General features: G+C 44.0%; 2 protein-coding genes across 2 annotated transcripts in view; one reads left to right on the forward strand and one right to left on the reverse strand.

Moving 5' to 3' along the window:
- The window catches only part of LOC121937117 (HAUS augmin-like complex subunit 8), a 149,296-nt gene that overhangs the window by 121,997 nt on the left and 8,799 nt on the right, over nucleotides 1-18,500 (forward strand). The window lies entirely within an intron of this gene.
- Nucleotides 6,997-7,993, reverse strand: LOC121937119 (prohibitin-like). Its single transcript, XM_042480036.1, has one exon. The coding sequence runs from the start codon at nucleotides 7,858-7,860 to the stop codon at nucleotides 7,042-7,044; it is 819 nt and encodes a 272-aa protein (XP_042335970.1). The 5' UTR covers nucleotides 7,861-7,993; the 3' UTR covers nucleotides 6,997-7,041.

An 18,500-nucleotide genomic window follows, 5' to 3' on the forward strand; every position in this document is an offset into this window, starting at 1 on the left:
TTCTTTGGAGGTTTTTCAATAGAGGCTGGATGGCCTTCTGTTGGGGGTGCTTTGATGGAGAGTTCCTGCATGGCAGGGAGTTGGACTGGATAGCCCTTGGGGTCTCTTCCAACTTTATGATTCTAAGATAATCTTTGTGTGTGTGTATGTTGTGTGCCTTCAAGTCATTTCTGACGTACAGTGACCCCTAGGCAATCCTATTATGTTTTTGTTTTTTGTGCCAAGATTTGTTTAGAGGTGGTTTGCCTTTGTCCTCTCTTGAGGCTGAGAGAGTGTGACTTGCCCAACATCCCTCATAATGGACCTGAGCTCTTATAGAACTGTTCAGGACCTCCACTTGTCATTTCAGCTCTTGGACACAATGTGGAGCTATTGCTCTCTTTATAAATATAGGAGTATTTTTTTCCCAGATGAGTGAAACCTGAATTTTTTTAAAAAAAATATCATTATTATTTATAGCTAGCTTTTCTGTTTGAATAATAATCTGTGCAATTTATAGTAAAAGGCAAACATACAGCAAAATAAAGACATGTCCTGTTTTTAAAGCAGCACGGCAGAGGCGAGTTTGGTAAACAGTTCGGGTGAAGTCTGTTCCCTCACAGCAAGGATGCTCAGAGGACTAGCAAAACAGGAGCAACTTGTACAAATCAGTTCATAGAAATATGGGCTGAGATGCTGACAACACAGTCCATTTTTTTGTAACTTCACAAACCCATAGCTATGTCACAGAAATGCAAGGAAACTCTGGATGTGAATTGCAAAGATGCGCATTGGGCACTTCTGATGTGCATTGGCTATTTCTGATGCACAGTGGACACTTCTTATGAGCTTTGGGTCACTTCTGATGCACATTGTGTACTTTTGATATGCACTGGATACTTTTGATGCACATTGGGCATGTCTGAGTAGCAACGGGGCACTTCCAATGAGAATTGGGACACTTCTGATGCACATTGGGTACTTTTGATGCTCAGTGCACACTTCAGATGAGAACTGAGGCACTTCTGATGCACAAGGGGCACTGTGTGTATTAGGTATTTTTGGTGCACATTGGGTACATTTGATGAGCACTGGGGTACTTTGATGCACAGTGGACACTGCAGATGAGAATTGAGGCACTTCTGATGAACATGGGGCACTTCTGATGCACACTGGGTACTTTTGATGTACATTGGATATATTTGATGCAGAGTGGAAACTTCTGGTGAGAACTGAGGCACTTCTGATGTGCATGGGGCACTTCTGATACACACTGGGTACTTTTGATGCAAAGCGGACACATCTGATGAGCTCTGGGACACTTCTGATGCACATGGGGCACTTCTGATGTACATTGGGCATTTCTTAGCTGGTGTCTAAATATGCACTGGGAAGCATCTCAATGTGCATTGGTGTCCTTTGCACAGCAGAATGTGGCACATCATTCATTCCACTGGCTTCCATTGTGCAATGAAGGCCCCAACGTTGCAACATTGGGACATCCCCTCCATGAATGTGGACAAGATGGGGAAAGTTATTAATTCTGTAGACCAGGGTTCGAATCCCAGCTCATCCATGGAAACCCACTGGGTGCTTTGGGCAAGTCCCACTCTCTCAGCCTGAGAAGAAGGCAATGGCAAATCCCTCTGAACAAGTCTGGCCAAGAAAACCCCATTAAGGTCACCATAAGTTGGAAATGACTTGAAGGCACACAACAACAACAACAACAACAACAACGGCCTGTATTTCAGAGGAAGGAACTGACAAAACTGCCTCTGAGTCTTCCTTGCTTAAGAAAACCCTAAGAAATGCATGGGGTCACCATAAATCAACAAGCAATTTGAAGGCACACATTGGATAGCACCATTAAAGTTTGGATTAAAATCCAGGACAGGCCTAGGAATTGTAAGCCACTGGATACACTAACTTGCACAAAATCAGCATTTCTCCCTTTCAGTTTACGTCAAAAGAAAACAGACCAAACAAATGCCACTGTAGTAAGTCAACATTACACTCCTTACAACACTGTTACTCTTTTAATGATGCTCTGGATGCAGTTTTGTTTTCTCAGTTCTTATTTACAACGTTAATATTTTTAAAGGGGGGGGGGGACAGTTTTAGAAAGCCCTGGGAAAAAAAAACAATAAAGGAAGAATTCAAGTAGACAGAAACAACCGGTGAACAGGGCACTTCTTCTTACTCAGACGTAAGCCCTGTTGGGTTTGGTAACATGGACATCTGTGTAAGTGTATTTCTAAAGGAAATTTTAATGTTTGCAAATACACACAGCCTGCCGAAATCTCTTTTCTTATAATTTGAATCCACAAGTTCTTGTTCTAGTCAGAAGAAAACAAACTCACTCCAGCTTCAAATTCCTTCAGATATTTAAACTTGACTCTCATGTCCTTGGTGTAGTGGTTTGAGCCCTGGATTATTACTCTGCAGATCAGGGTTCAAATTCCGGCCTGCCATGGAAACTCACTCGGTGACCATGGGCAAGTCACACCCTCTCAGCTTCAGAGGATGGCATTGGCAAACCTTAGGGTTGCCATAAGTTGGAAACTTGAAGGTACACAACAACAACAAATGTAAGGGCTGCTGCAAAGCCAGCAGTAAAAGTGACTTTGGGGTACTAGATCAAGCAACCTCCAGAATGGATCACAGTGAAAGCTGGAGTCCTGTTAGTTTGTAAGTTGTATAAGGCATAACTCTGATGTAGGATCTTGCCTGTTTTTCAAGTCTGCCTGTTTTTAAAGCCATGTTAGCTGCAGCCCTTATAGTTGCTGTTATTGTTGTTATTGCTGTGTGCCATCAAGTCGTTTCTCACGCATGGTGACCCTAGGGCCCTATCATGGGGTTTTATTGGGATGTTTCTTCAGAAGGGGTTTGCCATTGCCATCCTCTGAGGCTGTGACTTGCCCAGGGTCACCCAGTAGATTTCCATGGCTGAGCCAAGATTCAAACCCTGGTCTGCAGAGTCCTAGTCCAACACTACACAAGTTGGAAACAACTTGAAGACACACAAGAAAAACAAACTAGCGAGGGCACAATTCTGCCTCCTCTCCTCTCCTTCCAGTTCCTGCCATGTTGAGCGCCAACTGCTTTTGCTCTGCGAACCCAGTTTGGAACAATTGAAATAAACCGAGGACAAAGGTGGAGGAGGAGAGAGAGAAACCAGGACATTTTAAAAGCAGCTGAAAAAATGGGACAGCAAAGGAGTAATTGCAAGTGTCCCAGCAAAATCGGAACCATTGGTGGGTATAACATTCATCCTTGATGCCTCAAGCATCCTTCTTAATTCAGCCTGCCCTGTGTGTGTGTGTGTGTGTGTGTGTGTGTGTATGTGTGTGTAGGTTTTGAAATTTGCTATACTGGCACACATGAAGCGAGAGTGTTAGCATTCTCCACCATGCAAGGGCATGTGCCACCTGTGGGGGGGTCAGCTTGTGGGCTCCCACAGGCGAAGGCCGTCCTTGCGCCGGCGACGCATTCTGACACGCTCTTTCTCTTGTTCCGACAAGAGAGGAAATTAGCGATCCAGCAGGGGCGGCGAATGAGGTCACGCTGCCCCACGGGGTCCTCTGACAGCATTTCGGGATATTGAATATGCGAGATGCATGCTAATGGGGTTTTAATAACATGCTCCATTTCTTCCGCCTGGCTAGTGAGGAGAAGGGATTCTTGCCTTCTCCAGATCTCTGCCAATTGTGGACGGACCAAACTTTGGAGACTCGAGGCCTTGCGACCTGTGTGGTTGTTCTTCCTGTCGTCCTCCTCGCAATTGTCGCACAATGGTGCAATGTTACATCTGTGCCCTTTTGCTGGGCTGAAGACTTGGAACTCAGGTCCCACAATGCTGCGGTCTTCCCCGGAGGAGGAAGATCTGGTTAGGAGATGACACCGGCTTGGCGCTCAGCCACTGATGCCAACTGAGCTGTGAAAAGGGATGTGTGTTGTTGTGTAGTGTGTCTTTTTAGCTCAGAGGTTGCTTGCATGGTAAATGTAATTTCCAAGGACAGAGACAGGCCTCTTGAGTTGGCTTGGATGGAATGGACTGCTGCAAAAGACAGAGGACCAGTTTGACACAACTTTTCCCCGTTTGGAATTGAAAGGGACATCAAGGGTCATCTAAACTGATCCTCTGCCCTGCAAGAAGACAGAAGCACTCCTGAAAGACGCCTTAGGGTCGTCATAAGTCAGAAAGGACTTGTAGGCAACACATTTGAATGCACACATACATGAGATATTTATACATGGTTTATATAAATGATATGATGATAAATGACATGCCTTTTGGTCTCAGGTCTTGTCCTAGAAACCTGAGGGTGTGGGTTGATCGTGCACCAGCTTCTAAGTCAAGGTGTAAACAGTTTACAGTGTTTCACTCTCTGCTAGAAATCTAAGGACTGAAGGAACATTTCATTTGGAGGGCAGAATTCTCATTTTCAGGGGCAATGCTAGCGTATCGTTGCTTCCCAGTGACAATAGAGCTGCGATTTCCTTGTTTGCAAACCATGCCAGCAGCATCTTCTGTTTAAATGCATTTTATTCCTTTGCTTTGAAGAAACCGGCAAGCCTAGTGATGAAGATGAAAGCGGGATAAATAATTATTCCTCTCTCCTCCTCTTCCTCCCATCCCATAATAACCTCACTGACCAGTTGCAAAGCCAGCTTTAATCTCAAGGATTCAACAGGACATTGGAAGGACACGAAACAGAAGAGTCAATGTATTCAGCTTCTGTCTGTTTGAAAGGAGTTATTGCTTGGCAAGAAACATCAATAAAGCTGCGCGTCGTCTCAGATATGAGGAAATATTCAGAAGTTTTCTAAAGATCCTGCTATAGGGAGGTTTTTGTTTCCTGAGGACTAGAAATGCCTGTTTGCCCCAGACAAAATCCTTGGTGCAAGAACAAGACGGATTTGTAGAAACCACCAGAGCTTGGAAATGAGTTACCTTTAATGAATTAACTTTTTTGTGCTGAGAGTGAATTCAGGATTTTTGGCAAAGTTTCTTCAGAGGAGGTTTGCCATTGCCTTCCTCTGAGGATGAGAGAGTGGGACCTGCCCAAGGCCACCCAATGGGGTTTCCATGGGTGAGCGGGGAATTCGAACCCTTATCTCCCAGAGGCCTCACACAACAAGCCCTGGCCAAACTGGAGGGTATAAGAAAATAATGGTACAATGAGAGAGGAACTGCCACAGTCACAGTCCTTCTGACTTGTAGGAGGTTTATACATAGGGAGTGTATGTGTGAGAGAGTGTAGGTGTGTGGATCTTTCTGTGTCATACCCTCATGTCCTTTGTCCCCCTTGGTCTAAATTTGGCATCCAGGCACATCTGCGGACATGCTGGAGGAATGAGGCTTAGGGTTTGAATCACTGAATCATAGTGTTGGAGGAGACCCCAAGGGCCATCCGGTTCCGCATTGCTGGCAGAACACTGACAGTAGTGACGCTCTTCAGAACCATGCTTTGTGGGTAGGGATGCCTACCATTGAGCATGCTGTTCCACGGATGGATCCCCTCTCCTTTGGCAGGGTGACATTTCTGTTGTGTTCTAACAGCCCTTCAGATGCACTCCCAGGAAAGCACTGAGTCAGCCTACCACCCTAAATGCCACAGCCTCAGACCACCAGCTCCTCAGATCTTTGCAGCTTCTGCTCCAATTATCAATCGACTCTTCCATAAAATCTTCAATCCCATCTCATTGTGGTGTGGAGGTGAGCCTGGGCTCTCAAAGGTTACACCAGTGGAGATCAAGCTCTATAAGCTTCTCCCAGATTGGTAGAGGTTTGGACATTGCTCTCGTGGTGTGTGCCATCTGGGCACCAGTGTGGGGGCTAAAGATGGAGAGGCTCAAACACCACCAGAAGGTTGCCACTAGGAGATGACTGGCCAAAAAAGAGCACAGTGGCATCATTGCAGTTTGCATACACGTGGGGATGACCAGTTATAATGGAGTTTATCACACGGGAGGAATTTCTCTTAATTTTGAATGAAAAGAAAGTGGGGCCAGAACGCATTCATGTGAATTCGCTAGTTCAGCGAATTTACGTGAATTCGAATTGCGTTCGAACTGACTTCCCATTGCCCAAAAATAGCTTGTCATGGCCCAAAATTGCATGTGATCACCTCTCACGCAATAACGCGAAACCCCATGATTGAGTTTGGACTGACTTCCCATTGCCCGAAATTGCGTGTGGTAATCTATCACGCAATAACGTTAAACCCCATGATTGCATTCGGATTGCCATTGGATTATACTTCCAATTTCCCTTGTCTGATAAACTCGAACGAAATCAGTTGCAATAGGATTTACTTTTCTATACCGCTTCATAGTGAACTCAGCACTTTCTAAGCAGTTTACAATCTGTTAGTCAATTCCCCCAACAAGCTGGATACTCCTTTTACCAACCTATGAAAGGATGCAAGGCTGAGTCAACCTTGGAGCCTAGGGATCAAAGTCACAACGTTGTGGCTGCAGTACTGGCATTTAACCATTGCGCCACCAGAGTTCCTTTGGATCTCCTTTCTTGAAATAATTTAAGAGTTCCCGTGGCTTGGATCAAACATTGTTGAGAACTGAGATGGCAGTCAAGGAATCAGAAGAAAACAGAAGAAGGAGAGCAGCAATGAAATGATAAGATTAGGTTGTTGTTGATGATGTTGTTGTGTACCTTCAAACCATTTTCCACCTAAGGTGACCCTATAGTAGGGTTTTCTTGGCAAGAGTTTCTTCACATGGGGTTTGCCATTGGCTTCCCCTGAGGCTGAGAAAGTGTGACTTGGCGAAGGTCACTCAACTGGTTTATATGGCTACATCGGGATTCAAAGGAGAGGTGGGTCTTGGAGATGTCTTAAGTCACCATGAGGTCAACTTGAGGGCAGGTAACAACAACAACAACAACAACAACAACATCTTCTTTCTATCCTTCTGTCTATGTACAGAACATGAGAGCGATCAATTGTCTTTATTAGGTTATGGCATTCCACTCTGATAGGTTATGGTATCCCACCCTTTAGCTAGTGATGAAAAATGGGAACAGGTAAGGAGGAAGGAGGCTTATTGGGATGGGGGAAGAAACTTTGCCTGTCCAAGTGGCAAGTAGGTGACATTGCGGGACTGCGAGAGTTGAGCAGCGATGTCTTCAGCTGCTTCAAGCTTACGCAGTTCTACCAGCCCATCTCCCACTGAAATCAGGGCCCCTGCAATGAGCTCCGCTGCCTTTGAGTCTCCCTCGGTGGCAATGATGGTGGCTTTCTTCTCGTGCTCTGCCTTTTCCACCATGAACCTGGCCCGCTCCGCTTCTTGCTGGGCCACTTGCTTCATCTCCACGGCCGCCAAAAACTCCTTCCCAAAAGTCAGGTGCGTCAAGGAAACATCATCCAGGATGATCCCAAAGGTTGCGGCTCTTTCGGTGAGGTCAGCGCTCAGTTGCCCTGAGACCAGCTCCCTCTGGGTGATCAACTCCTCGGAGTCAAAACGGGCCACGATGGACTTCAGGCTCTCCATTGCGATGGACGGTAACACTCGCTCATCATAGTCCTCCCCAATGGTCGTGTAAATCCGGGGAAGCTGTAACATTGCTGGTCTGAACAACAGGCGAAGTGTGACGTCTACGTTCTGGAGATCTTTGCTCCCGGTGGTTACAGGGAAGTTGCGTGGGCGAGAACGGCAGTCAAAAATGATGGGTTTCTGCACCCAAGGGATGAGAAAATGGGTCCCTTCTCCTACCACCACGTCCTGGACACCTCGGAATCGGTCAAAGATGACCGCTCTGTGGCCTGCATCCACGTTATAAAGAGTCAGGTTGGCCACTCCACCAGCAGCTACCAGCCCCAAGCCAAGTTTGCGCATGAGGTCAAAGATCTTGGTGGCCATTGGAGTTGGCTTCAGGAGTGTTTCCACCTTTCAAAGGAAACCATGTCTGCCTAAAAGGTTAGAATTCATCTCCTCGTGACCAACCATGGATGGCGGTGGATGGGAGCAGAATCCCCATGCTATGGAAAGAACTGGAAAGTCCAAACCCAGATGTCAGATTTTCTGACACCAAAGAGACTATGCTTTCATGATGTGTCTTATAACATCACCAAGGCCCTCTTGTGACATCACTTGCTCCTCAATCCTTTATTTCTCAGGCTTGAGAGAGGCAACGTTCTTTCTTCTCAAGTGTCAGAGCTTTGAGATGATGAGATGATATATAAAGTTTCTTCTTCTCAAGACTCAGGGCTTTGAGATGTTACTAGGAACATGACCGTTGCCCACCCTTCTTTTATGCATGCAAACATAATCTGGTCCTTGAATCTGGTCCTTGAATTCTCTCACATATTTTGGAATGGAGAGATTCTTCCAAAACCTGAACTGGTCCTTTTTAAACACTAATGATGCCCCAGCGTTGCCAGTTCAAGATCATCTCAGGCCCTGAGGTTTCCAAGGCAAAACCTAACACCTTGGTGAGATACCCACCACAGTTTCTCACAGTGTGTTATTAAAACACACACATACAGAGAGAGAGAGCATAATGCCCTGTTTGGAAATTGAGACAGAAATCTAAATTCAAGGGCTGTTCCCAGATCAAGAGGAAACAAGAGGATTTCACTTGTCCCTCCACATTCGCTGGGGTTAGGGACACAGGACCTCCGTGAATGTGGAAAAACCACAAATATCAAAAACACTATGAGAGAACACCTCTCTAGGAATCTCTAGGTCCTCCAGTGCAACTCTGTGGTCAGCATCTGCCAGACATTGACCATAGAATTGCGCTGGCGGAGCTACAAATGCCTAGTGGAGTGTTCTCTCTAGGAATCTCTAGGTCTTTCAGTGTGATTTTTGGTTCAAGTTGACCATAGAGTTGTGCTGGAGGACCTAGATATTCCCCGAGAGAACATATTAATCAAATCCATGAATAATTAAATCTGCAAATATCAAAGCTGCAAATATGGAGGGATGAGTGTAACACTCAGGACTCTTTCTGCTTGGCCCAAGGGAATAAAATGGCAATAGAATGGCACCTTTGCAAATTGCAGGGATGTATATGAAGCCTTGCAAATTTTAGCAAGAACTGAAGATCTGCACCCGGACCAGTACTGAGCCCTCTCAAAATTGGAGAATTTGTACTCTTATTTCCTGCCCAGAGATAAACTGGAGACGCAGGGCCTTGATACTGATATCTTGGCTCTGCTTGCCAGATTTTGTTTGTTTAAAATATTTATTTCCTGTCCTATATCTGAAGCCCTCAGGGTGGCTTACAATAAAATCAATTTAAAACAAATACATAGTCACATTAATTTTAAATGCGATTTGGGGGCTGTGGTTTCATTACAAACAACTACTTACTTGTAATTAATTCCTTTTTGTTACACATTAAGTCACATTACTATTGTCAATTAATGATGGAGAGCTTCACTCCTTTTGTGGCGTAACTTTCAATTATGGGACCGAGGTTCATTCACTGGTGGAGGAGAAATATCACACAATGCATGAATGTGGACCCATACTATTACTTTGTGTTGTGTTGAGGTGTCAATGTGGTGAATAGCAGGAGAGCATGTTTTACACCACAGACCAGAATTATGGAGCATTCCACTTTTAAATACGTTATTATTATAGTTACTTTTGAGAGCATAAAAGTTCAAGTTACTTTTAAAAATGTGTAGCTATAGTAGAGTATAGTTATTTCGGAGGACCTTGGATTATGCGTTTAACTTATTCCTTTTTTTAAAAAGTTACGGTAACTTTCCAAGTTGCGCTCGAATAGCTGTAGCATCAAGGGACTATGTTACTCTCACTCAGTCCAAGGTAGACTGTGTCTGACTATAGAAGACTCATTTTGGCTTTGGTAGGCTTGTCTCTAGGTGATGTGGTCAATTTCTCTTTTAAAGACAGCTTTGAAAAGTAGTTAGGTTAGTCATTTTGCTGGAAATAATAAGAAAAGCCCTTACAGCAGAGTAGGAAATATAATTTAAGTTGCTTGGAGCTTGAGAAAGTTATTATTTGAATTACAGCTCCCAGAGTCCCCCAGACAGCAGTAGCCATCCTGGCTGGGGATTCTGGGAACTGCAATGCAAAAAAACCAACCAACCAACCAAAAAACTCTTACAAATTTACCCCACTTTTCTTCTCTTTAAAAACATTTTAAATATCCCAATTGATTGATTCAATCCAAGTTGGGTCTGCCATGTTTTGGTCCTAACAACAGCCCTAGGAGGTAGGCCAGGTCTTCAAAGAATGATCTGTGACCCTCCAGGGAGCAAAGAACCAGTGGCTTTGCCCACTAGGCAAGATTATTTTCCGCCACCATCTCTCTCCTGCCGTGTTTTCATCCGCTGGATTTTCTATATCTCTCTCTTCTTCCTGACTCGAAGTAAGTTGTCTCAGCCTGTGACTCTAAACACTTTGGATCTGTTGTCAGCCGCAGTGCAAGAAGGGCTCTTGTGTTGTTAGCATTTCGCTCCAGGTAAAAAAGGGATTTTTCTCCACTGATAAATTCATATATTTATAAGCTATATATATATATATATATATATTTGCAGGAAAGGCGAGATAGAGACTGCAAGGCTGCTCTTGCTGGAGAGCTGGAGACAGGATATTTTCAATATTTCTCTATTTCGTTCTTTTCTTTGCCCCTTTCGAGATTAAAGGAGGGATGTCGGTCCCTGTGGCACTAGTGGGGTTCTCTCCTGCCCAGGGATAGAGGACTCCAGCTTAGAAAAGAAGAGGGCTCTTGAAATGTCTCAGCTCCTCTGGCATCAGTGACACACCAAGGCAATATCCATGTCAGGAAACATAAAACAACTGGCAGGGACTGGCACAAGACCTACCACCTGGGCTTCTGTGGAAAATGCCCTCTCAAAGAAGGGCAAGGGAATAACAATGCCACTAAATAATCATACAGTTGGCTCTCTGTATCCACAGATTCTTTAGGCACGGATTCAAGCATCCACAGCTTGAAAATATTTTTAAAATATATAAATTCCCACAAGCAAACCATGATTTTGCCATTTTGTATAAGTGACACAATTTTGCTATGCCTTTGTATATAATGAGACTTGAGCATCCACAGATTTTTGTATCCACGGGGGTCCAGGAACCAAATCCCAGTGGACACCAAGGGCCCGCTGTACCAATGCTCTTGTTTATGGGTTCTTTATTTAAATCCTATCCTACCTTTCAACAATGCCATTTATGTTTTCCCACCTGTATTTAATTTCTATCTCATAATTCTCCCAGTTTAAGATTGTTGTTGTTGTGTGTCTTTAAGTTGTATCTGACTCACAGCGGCCCTATTATGAGGTTTTCTTGGGAAGTTTCTTCCAAGGGGGTTTGTCCTTGCCTTCCACTGAGGCTGAGAAAGTGTGACTTGCCAAAGGTCACCCAGTGGGTTTCCATTACCAAGAGGGGAATCGAATCCCTGACCTCCAGAATCCTAATCCAGTGCTCAAACCACTATGCCAAATGCGATCTCATAGGTCCGTCACCATCATCCATTACTGTTATTATTATTATCTCTATTTACATTTGTATTTAAAAATTTGTATTTAAATCCTTTCAAAAAATAATAATTAAAATGTATTTACTTTGTCTTTATGTGAATTCTATTCCACCTTGCTCCCGGTATGGGCTAGATTAATAATAATAGCAACAACAACAACAACAACAACATTTTTCCCTTTATCTAAATTCTATCCCACCTTTCTCCCAGTATGAGACCAAAATCATCACCATAATCATCATAGTCATAGCAGCAATAATAGTGCAATCAGCCCTCCATATCCACAGATTCCGCATCCATGGATCCAACCATCCATGACTTGAAAATAGTTTTAAAAAGTATATCCAAGAAGCAGACCTTGATTTTGGTATTTTATACAAGGGACACTACATTTTACTATGCCATTGTGTATAATGAGGGCTTGAGCATCCATTTATTTTGTTATCCATGGTGGGCTCCTGGACTCAGTCCCCAGGGCCCACTGTACTTTTTAAGCTCCGGTTCAAATACTATATGTTACTTTTAATGTATTCTTTCAAGATCTGCTACTACTACTACTACACACACACACACACAGTGGCCCCTTAGTATCCTTTGGAGTTTGTTTCTAGGACTCCTCTGTGGATACCAAAATCCATGGATGTTCAAGTCCCATTAAATACAATGCCGCAGTAAAATGGTTGTCCCTTATATAACATGGCAAAATCAAGGTTTGTTTTCTGGAATATACACCAGTATTTTAAGAATATTTTTTCAAGCTGTCGATTCTTGAATCTGTGGATAAAGAATCCGTGGATATGGAGGGCCTACTCTGTGTGTATTGTGTATGTATGTTGTTCATATATGTATATGTATATGTATATGTATATGAATGATACATGATGCACGAAGAGAAATATAGTTATAGCCATAGATGTACAGAAAGACACAAAATTGCATCTGCCATTTTCAGGAAAGAACCAAGAGAACATTTTTGGCCTTCCATCTTTCCCCTCTCACTTTCTCTCTCTTTTTTTCTCTTTGGGAAGAATCTCTGCAATCGACCTCAGAGAGGAGATTGAAATTCTGGGTAGAGAAAAGGAAGGCCGGGCCGGGGGTTGGGGGGGGGGGGGAGAAAAGTATGTTAGGGATCTAAAGCCTTGAAATTAGGATAAACGGGGCAGGAGGGCGGGCGAGGGGGAGTCAAAAGGGAGAGGAGAGTCCATGGGGACTTCCTGAGAGATGCTTAGAAATTCAAAGTAGCTTTGCCCAGGCCTCAAAGCACTGTCACTCAGAGCTCCGGGACAGAGCTCACCGAGTCTGGAACCAAACAATACGGAATTGTTTCGGGAAGGTGGGAAAATTGTGGGTCTCAACGCTTTGCGCTCACACCCGTGGTTCCGCTAGTCAAACATGCGTTCCACTTGAATCAATTCTGGACACCGAGTTAGCATAATCCCCACCCGTCTCGCTATGACAACTTGAAGGAGAATTTGGAAGGGTGCATGAGTGACAGCGGACACCGCTCTGACAAGGCCGAAAGAGAGGAAGACTTCTCTTCTTTTTTAAAAAAAGTATTTATCTGTAGTTTTTGTAGTTCCAATTGCATCTATCCAGCTATATGTTTCCATCTTTTCCTCCATTTGCCCAATGGCTTTGCTTGGAGGAGATGACTTGCTTGTTGCGTTTTGAACCCGTCGCCATGTATGGCTAAGTCCAAGCCAAACTCAAAAACAGTGGGCCGCTTTGTGGTCTCCCCCATCCTACCTCCCCCCCTTGATCTCGCCTCTTCTGCCCCCCTTCTGAGATTTGCCCGCTGTTTGACAGGTGCAAATGAGAGCTGACATGTTATGCCTGCCACGCGGTGCGAAGAGTGCATTTCCGGGTGCCCCCTTGTGGGAAAGAGCCTTGTACCCTGCCAATCTCACGGCGATGGTGAACGAGGGAGGCGCGGGTCGGGCCGGAAGGACATGGACCTCTCGTGTAAGTGGTACAGTGGCGGAGGCTTTGTCTACAACACAGAGGTCAAGGAGCACCTTGCTTGACAACTTGTTGAAGGCACCTTGGAGAAATGGGGAGGGGGATCATGAACCCCACTGTTCCGCAGTCAAGGAAACAATGCCATAGACTCATAGATGGACCACAAAGTCCATCTATCCAAGCCCCTGCCATGAAGGAACACACAACTAAAGCATGGGATGTTCATCCAACCTCTGTTTAAAGACCTCCAAAGGACAAACCCACCACTATCCAAGGCAGTCCATTCCACTCTCTTTCCTTGGAATTTGAACAGAGATTCCACCTAAGCATTAGGAAGATGCCAGCCACGGACGATCTCTAAAGATGCCGGCCACAAATGCTGGCGAAACGTCAGGAATAAACTCTTCTAGAACATGGCCACATAGCCCAAAAAACCCACAAAAACTATGGATGCCAGACATGAAAGTCTTAGACTTCACATTAGGAAGAGGTTCTTGACTCTAAGAGCTGTTTGACCATGGAACGGATGGCCTTGGAGAGTGGTGGACTCTCCTTCTTTGGAGGTCTTGAAGCAGAGGTTGGATAGGTATCTTTCAGGAGTGCTTTAGTTGTGTGTTCCTACGTGGCAAGGGCTTGGATGGATGTACTTTGTAGTCCCTTCCCGCTTTATGATTCTATGGCCATGCCATAGTTGGGTATTCCCACAAGGCACGGGTTTGGACTTGAACCCCTTCCAACACGATAACTCTGTGAAAAGAGGGAGAACACATGAAAGCTGTATTGACTCAACCAAGGAAGCCCTAGTTGCCCTGAGTTTGGAGGACCTCAGTAGGGCTGTTCATGTTGAAGGGATGTCATATTGAAGATGGAGCAAGCTTGTTTTCTGCTGCTCCAGAGACAAAGACACAGAGCAATTGAGTTAAGGTCCTGGAAAAGAGATTCCACCTCTGCATTAGGCAGAACTTATTAATAGTAAGAGCTTTTGGACATGGAAGACCCTGCCTTGGAGGGTGGTGGAGTCTCCATTTTTGAATGTTTTCAAACAGAGGCTGGATGGCCATCTGTCTGTACTTTGATGCATGGCAGAATGAGGTTGGATGGCCCTTGGGGTCTCTTCCAATTCTAGGAGTCTATAACAAGCTTTCTTGGAGGTCTCTCATTCATAGGTTTGCCATGTGTCAAAGATGACTTGATTGCAAATACAAACATCAGTTTGTATCCTAGCTCTTACATTTAGATCTTCATATTCAAGGTTACAACCAGAGTAGAAAGCCACCCAATCAACTGTTCCATGTTGAGTCAACGTGTAGATAAATCTAGTGGATTCAGTTGATCTACTCCATACTGGATTCAAAGATAATTTAGGCTGTTGTTTTATACCACCCTTATGGTTACTAGGAACATCATCGCTTGGGCAAGTCACACTCTCTCAGCCTCAGAGGAAGGTAAAGGCAACCCTCCCCCCCCCTGGCAAGAAAACCTTGTGATAGGGTCACCTTAAAGTTACTATAGGTTGGAAACCTGAAGACACACCACAGCACTACATTATATTTATATCCTGCCTTTTTCCCAGGTGGGGACCCAAGGCAGCGTACAACAATTAAAAACCGAATTAACTGAACAATCACAAGCACACCAAAAAGTCCAGCACATTGTCTCCTTTAACAAAATAATAATAATTTGGAACAAAATGGGCAACTGGATGTCACCAAACGTAAATTTAGAGGCAGAAAGAAATAAACATCACCACGGACGATGGGACATATCACCGCTGTGACCTGAATAGCTGAACGGAATATCTATTTTTAAATAAAAACTGGAAATTCATGATTCGGTACATCCTTTAGGTTAAGACCACAATATAAACCGAGGCCCCCAAACTGCCCACAAAAAGGACTTGATTGGCAAGCAATGCATAAATGCTATTTGAAAAACAAACCACAGCGCAACCATATCCAATGGAGGCATGGAAAGCAAACACACTGCCTTTCAAAGGTTCACTGTTTCCCAGTTTTGCAACTTCTGATGTTTGCAACCTCGGAAGTCTCCCCTGCTTTGCAGTTACCCCAAAAGTGCGGTTCCTCCTGTTTTATGGTATTTCGGGGGACATTTTGCTACCGTTTGAACTCCGACACTGCGCTTTGAACCCTCTGCAAGCTGATCAGGCTCCCAGTTTTCCTTCCTTTGATCCTCCCACCTCATTTCTCTCACCGATATTTGTGATAAAGCTCATGTATGTTTTATTTAAACATAGTGCGCAATGGCTCATGCTCGCCTGCGAGAGGAGCAGTCTCCATGCCCTGAGAAACAGGGACTCACTTCATAGAGGAAATGAGTCCTCTTTTTAAAAAGCACACACACTTCGCTGTTCTACTGAGTAATTAAACAGAGGTTAAGGAATTATTGTGAACAATTTAAATTAATGACCTTAATAAAGGTGAGCGGACGTGGTGAGATCAAACATTGGTGTTTCTTTCTCTAATTTTTTTTTTAACCAGACACTTTAAAAAAAAAAGATCTGTCTGAGCAGACCTGCGTGCAAATTTAGGTTTTTTAAAACTCTACAATAGTACGCTTTGATTCCCCCCTGCTTTGGTCTCATTCCTGCAAATTAATGCTGGAATACGAAGCCTGTTAATTGGAGTAATTTACATTACATTACATTTACACTGCAAAGAAAAAACCTTGCGCACGTCTACTCGTCGGAACGTGCCGTTGGGTTCAGTGGGGTTTATAGCCAGGTTTATCGCATCCTTAAGGCTGCCTGGGATTCAGGTCTGTTGAAATCAATGAGACTTACATCTGAGTAGACATGCAAGAGATTGCATCTTCTTGCAACAGCATCATGTAGACGTGAGAAGGAAAAAAAGGCCAATTTTGTGAGCTCCTAGGTTCCGATTTTTTCAGACCTTTCTTTCTGAATATGCATAGAGAAATCTGCAAATTTCGGCAAAGTCTTAGGAGTTTATCACACCGGAGGAATTTCTCTTCATTTCGAATGAAAACAAAGTGGGGCCAGAAGGCATTCACGTGAATTCGCTAGTTTAGCAAATTTACGTGAATTCGAATTGCATTCGAACTGGCTTCCCATTGCCTGAAAATAGCTTGCCATTGCCTGAATTTGCGTGTGGTAGTCTATCACGCAATAATGTGAAACCCCATGATTGCGTTCGGACTGACTTCCCATTGCCTGAAATTGCATGTGGTAGTCTATCACGCAATAACGTTAAACCGCATGATTGTGTTCAGATTGCCATTGGATTATACTTCCAATTTCCCTTGTCTGATCAACTCCTTAGACTCATAGACTTTTACAGTTGGAAGGGACTCAACCCAGCACACTTACTGTATAGACTCATGTATAAGTCTAGAAATTTAGGTCAAAAAAATTGACCCCAAAAACCTGAATTGACTTATCCATGGGTCAATGTAAGTATCTTAATCTTAACTCTTATTTTAAAGAAGGAACCATCCTCTGGTGAAAATCAAGAGTATAATCTGTCCTGGAAGCATTTTCCCTCTGTATTCTCTCATCCATCCAGCCTTAAGACTAAGCACAAAGAGTTATGTCTGCTGGAATTTTGTAAGTTCATTGACATTGTTTTACTTTGCTTCATCCTTTAGATCCTTTGATGTATGCCCCTAAGTTTTACCCTCGACTTATCCATGGGTCATGGCAAAATCCATCATTTTAGCCCCACGACATCACATTTTAACCACATCTTCATTGTGTATATGTACATGCATTTAGGTTGTGCATACGATATTGTAATTTGAAGGTATACAGTTGCCCCTTTGAGTCTGCGGACTTGAGATTTGAGGACTTGAAAATCCACAGAGGAGGGGGCCAACCATTAACAGCAATGGAGGGGGCGCCTGTGGTGTGTGCCCCATGCGCCCCAGTCAAGCCTATGGGTCTTGAATATGCGCGAATTTTGGGACCTGCGAGGGGGTCCATACCGGATCCCCCATGAGTTCCATGGGCCAACTGTAGTTTTGATTTTGCTAGTTGTTTATGTCAGATGTATTAGCATCACATTAAGTGGTATGCGAGAATTATGATTTACAAATAACATAAGTACAAAAAAAGCTTTTGTTGTGTATTCCTGTCTGGCAGGGGTTGGATTGGATGGCCCTTGGGGACCCTTCCAGCTCTAAAATTCTGCAATTGCATTATGTCTGTCACAAATGGTCACATATAAACAATTTTAAATAGCAGATAAATACGTGCCTTTATTTCATCCATAGAATGCGCACCATTGCTGTACGACTAAGTCGGCTTCGTCTGCTTTCCGCAGCATGTGTCTGCTGCACATGCATGTGTCACTAACAGAATCCCAGCAAGAATGTGATTGCATTTATTATAATAGGGATTCAGATCCATGTTTTCCTCATTCTTTCTAACGGAAAGTCTTGCCAATTTTGACCTCGCCTGTGAAATGGTGAAAAGGCATCGTCCGTTTTGGGTGTTCTTTGCGTGTTCACACTTGTAAGAACCTTTTTCGCTGCGAATGGCGCAAACTCTTTCCCCACAAATTAGGATTGCTGTTGCTGCCTCATTGCATGGAATGTAAAATCGATGGCTTGAAAGGGCAGATTAGATGGATGCTTTTTACCTTTTCAATCCATCAGCTGGTCTTTTTGCCCAGGCTGCCTGTGTTCACTTTGTTTCATGTAAAAGATGGCATTTGCGCAAACAAAATGTAGAAATTTTGATAACAAATAAAGGACCCCATTGGCTCACTATTGCAAAGGGTAAGAAACAGGTGTTGTGCATTTTTGGGATGACTGGTCTTTTGGGCTTTTCAGGGTATTTTTCTTTTAAGTGCTCAGACACTTGCTTTTAAAATCTATACTTTGATTTTTGAAGGTGGATTTTGCTACTCTACTGAGAGCACTCTTTTTGGGGACTTTGACTCCACCCACTTTGGGATTGGGCTCTGCCCACTTTGGGCTTTAACTCCACCCACTTGTATTGGATTCCAACCACTTGATCTGCTTCAGGCCTGGCTCCACCCACTAGTATTGAGCTTAGTCTCCTCCCACCTGTCTTTGCTTCCACCCATTTGTA

The sequence above is a fragment of the Sceloporus undulatus genome, chromosome 7, assembly GCF_019175285.1.
Source record: "Sceloporus undulatus isolate JIND9_A2432 ecotype Alabama chromosome 7, SceUnd_v1.1, whole genome shotgun sequence".
Classification (NCBI taxonomy): domain Eukaryota; kingdom Metazoa; phylum Chordata; class Lepidosauria; order Squamata; family Phrynosomatidae; genus Sceloporus; species Sceloporus undulatus.

Coding starts and splice junctions, on each gene's coding strand:
- LOC121937119 (XM_042480036.1), bottom strand. CDS start 7,860: ATGGCCACCAAGATCTTTGACCTCATGCGCAAACTTGGCTTGGGGCTG.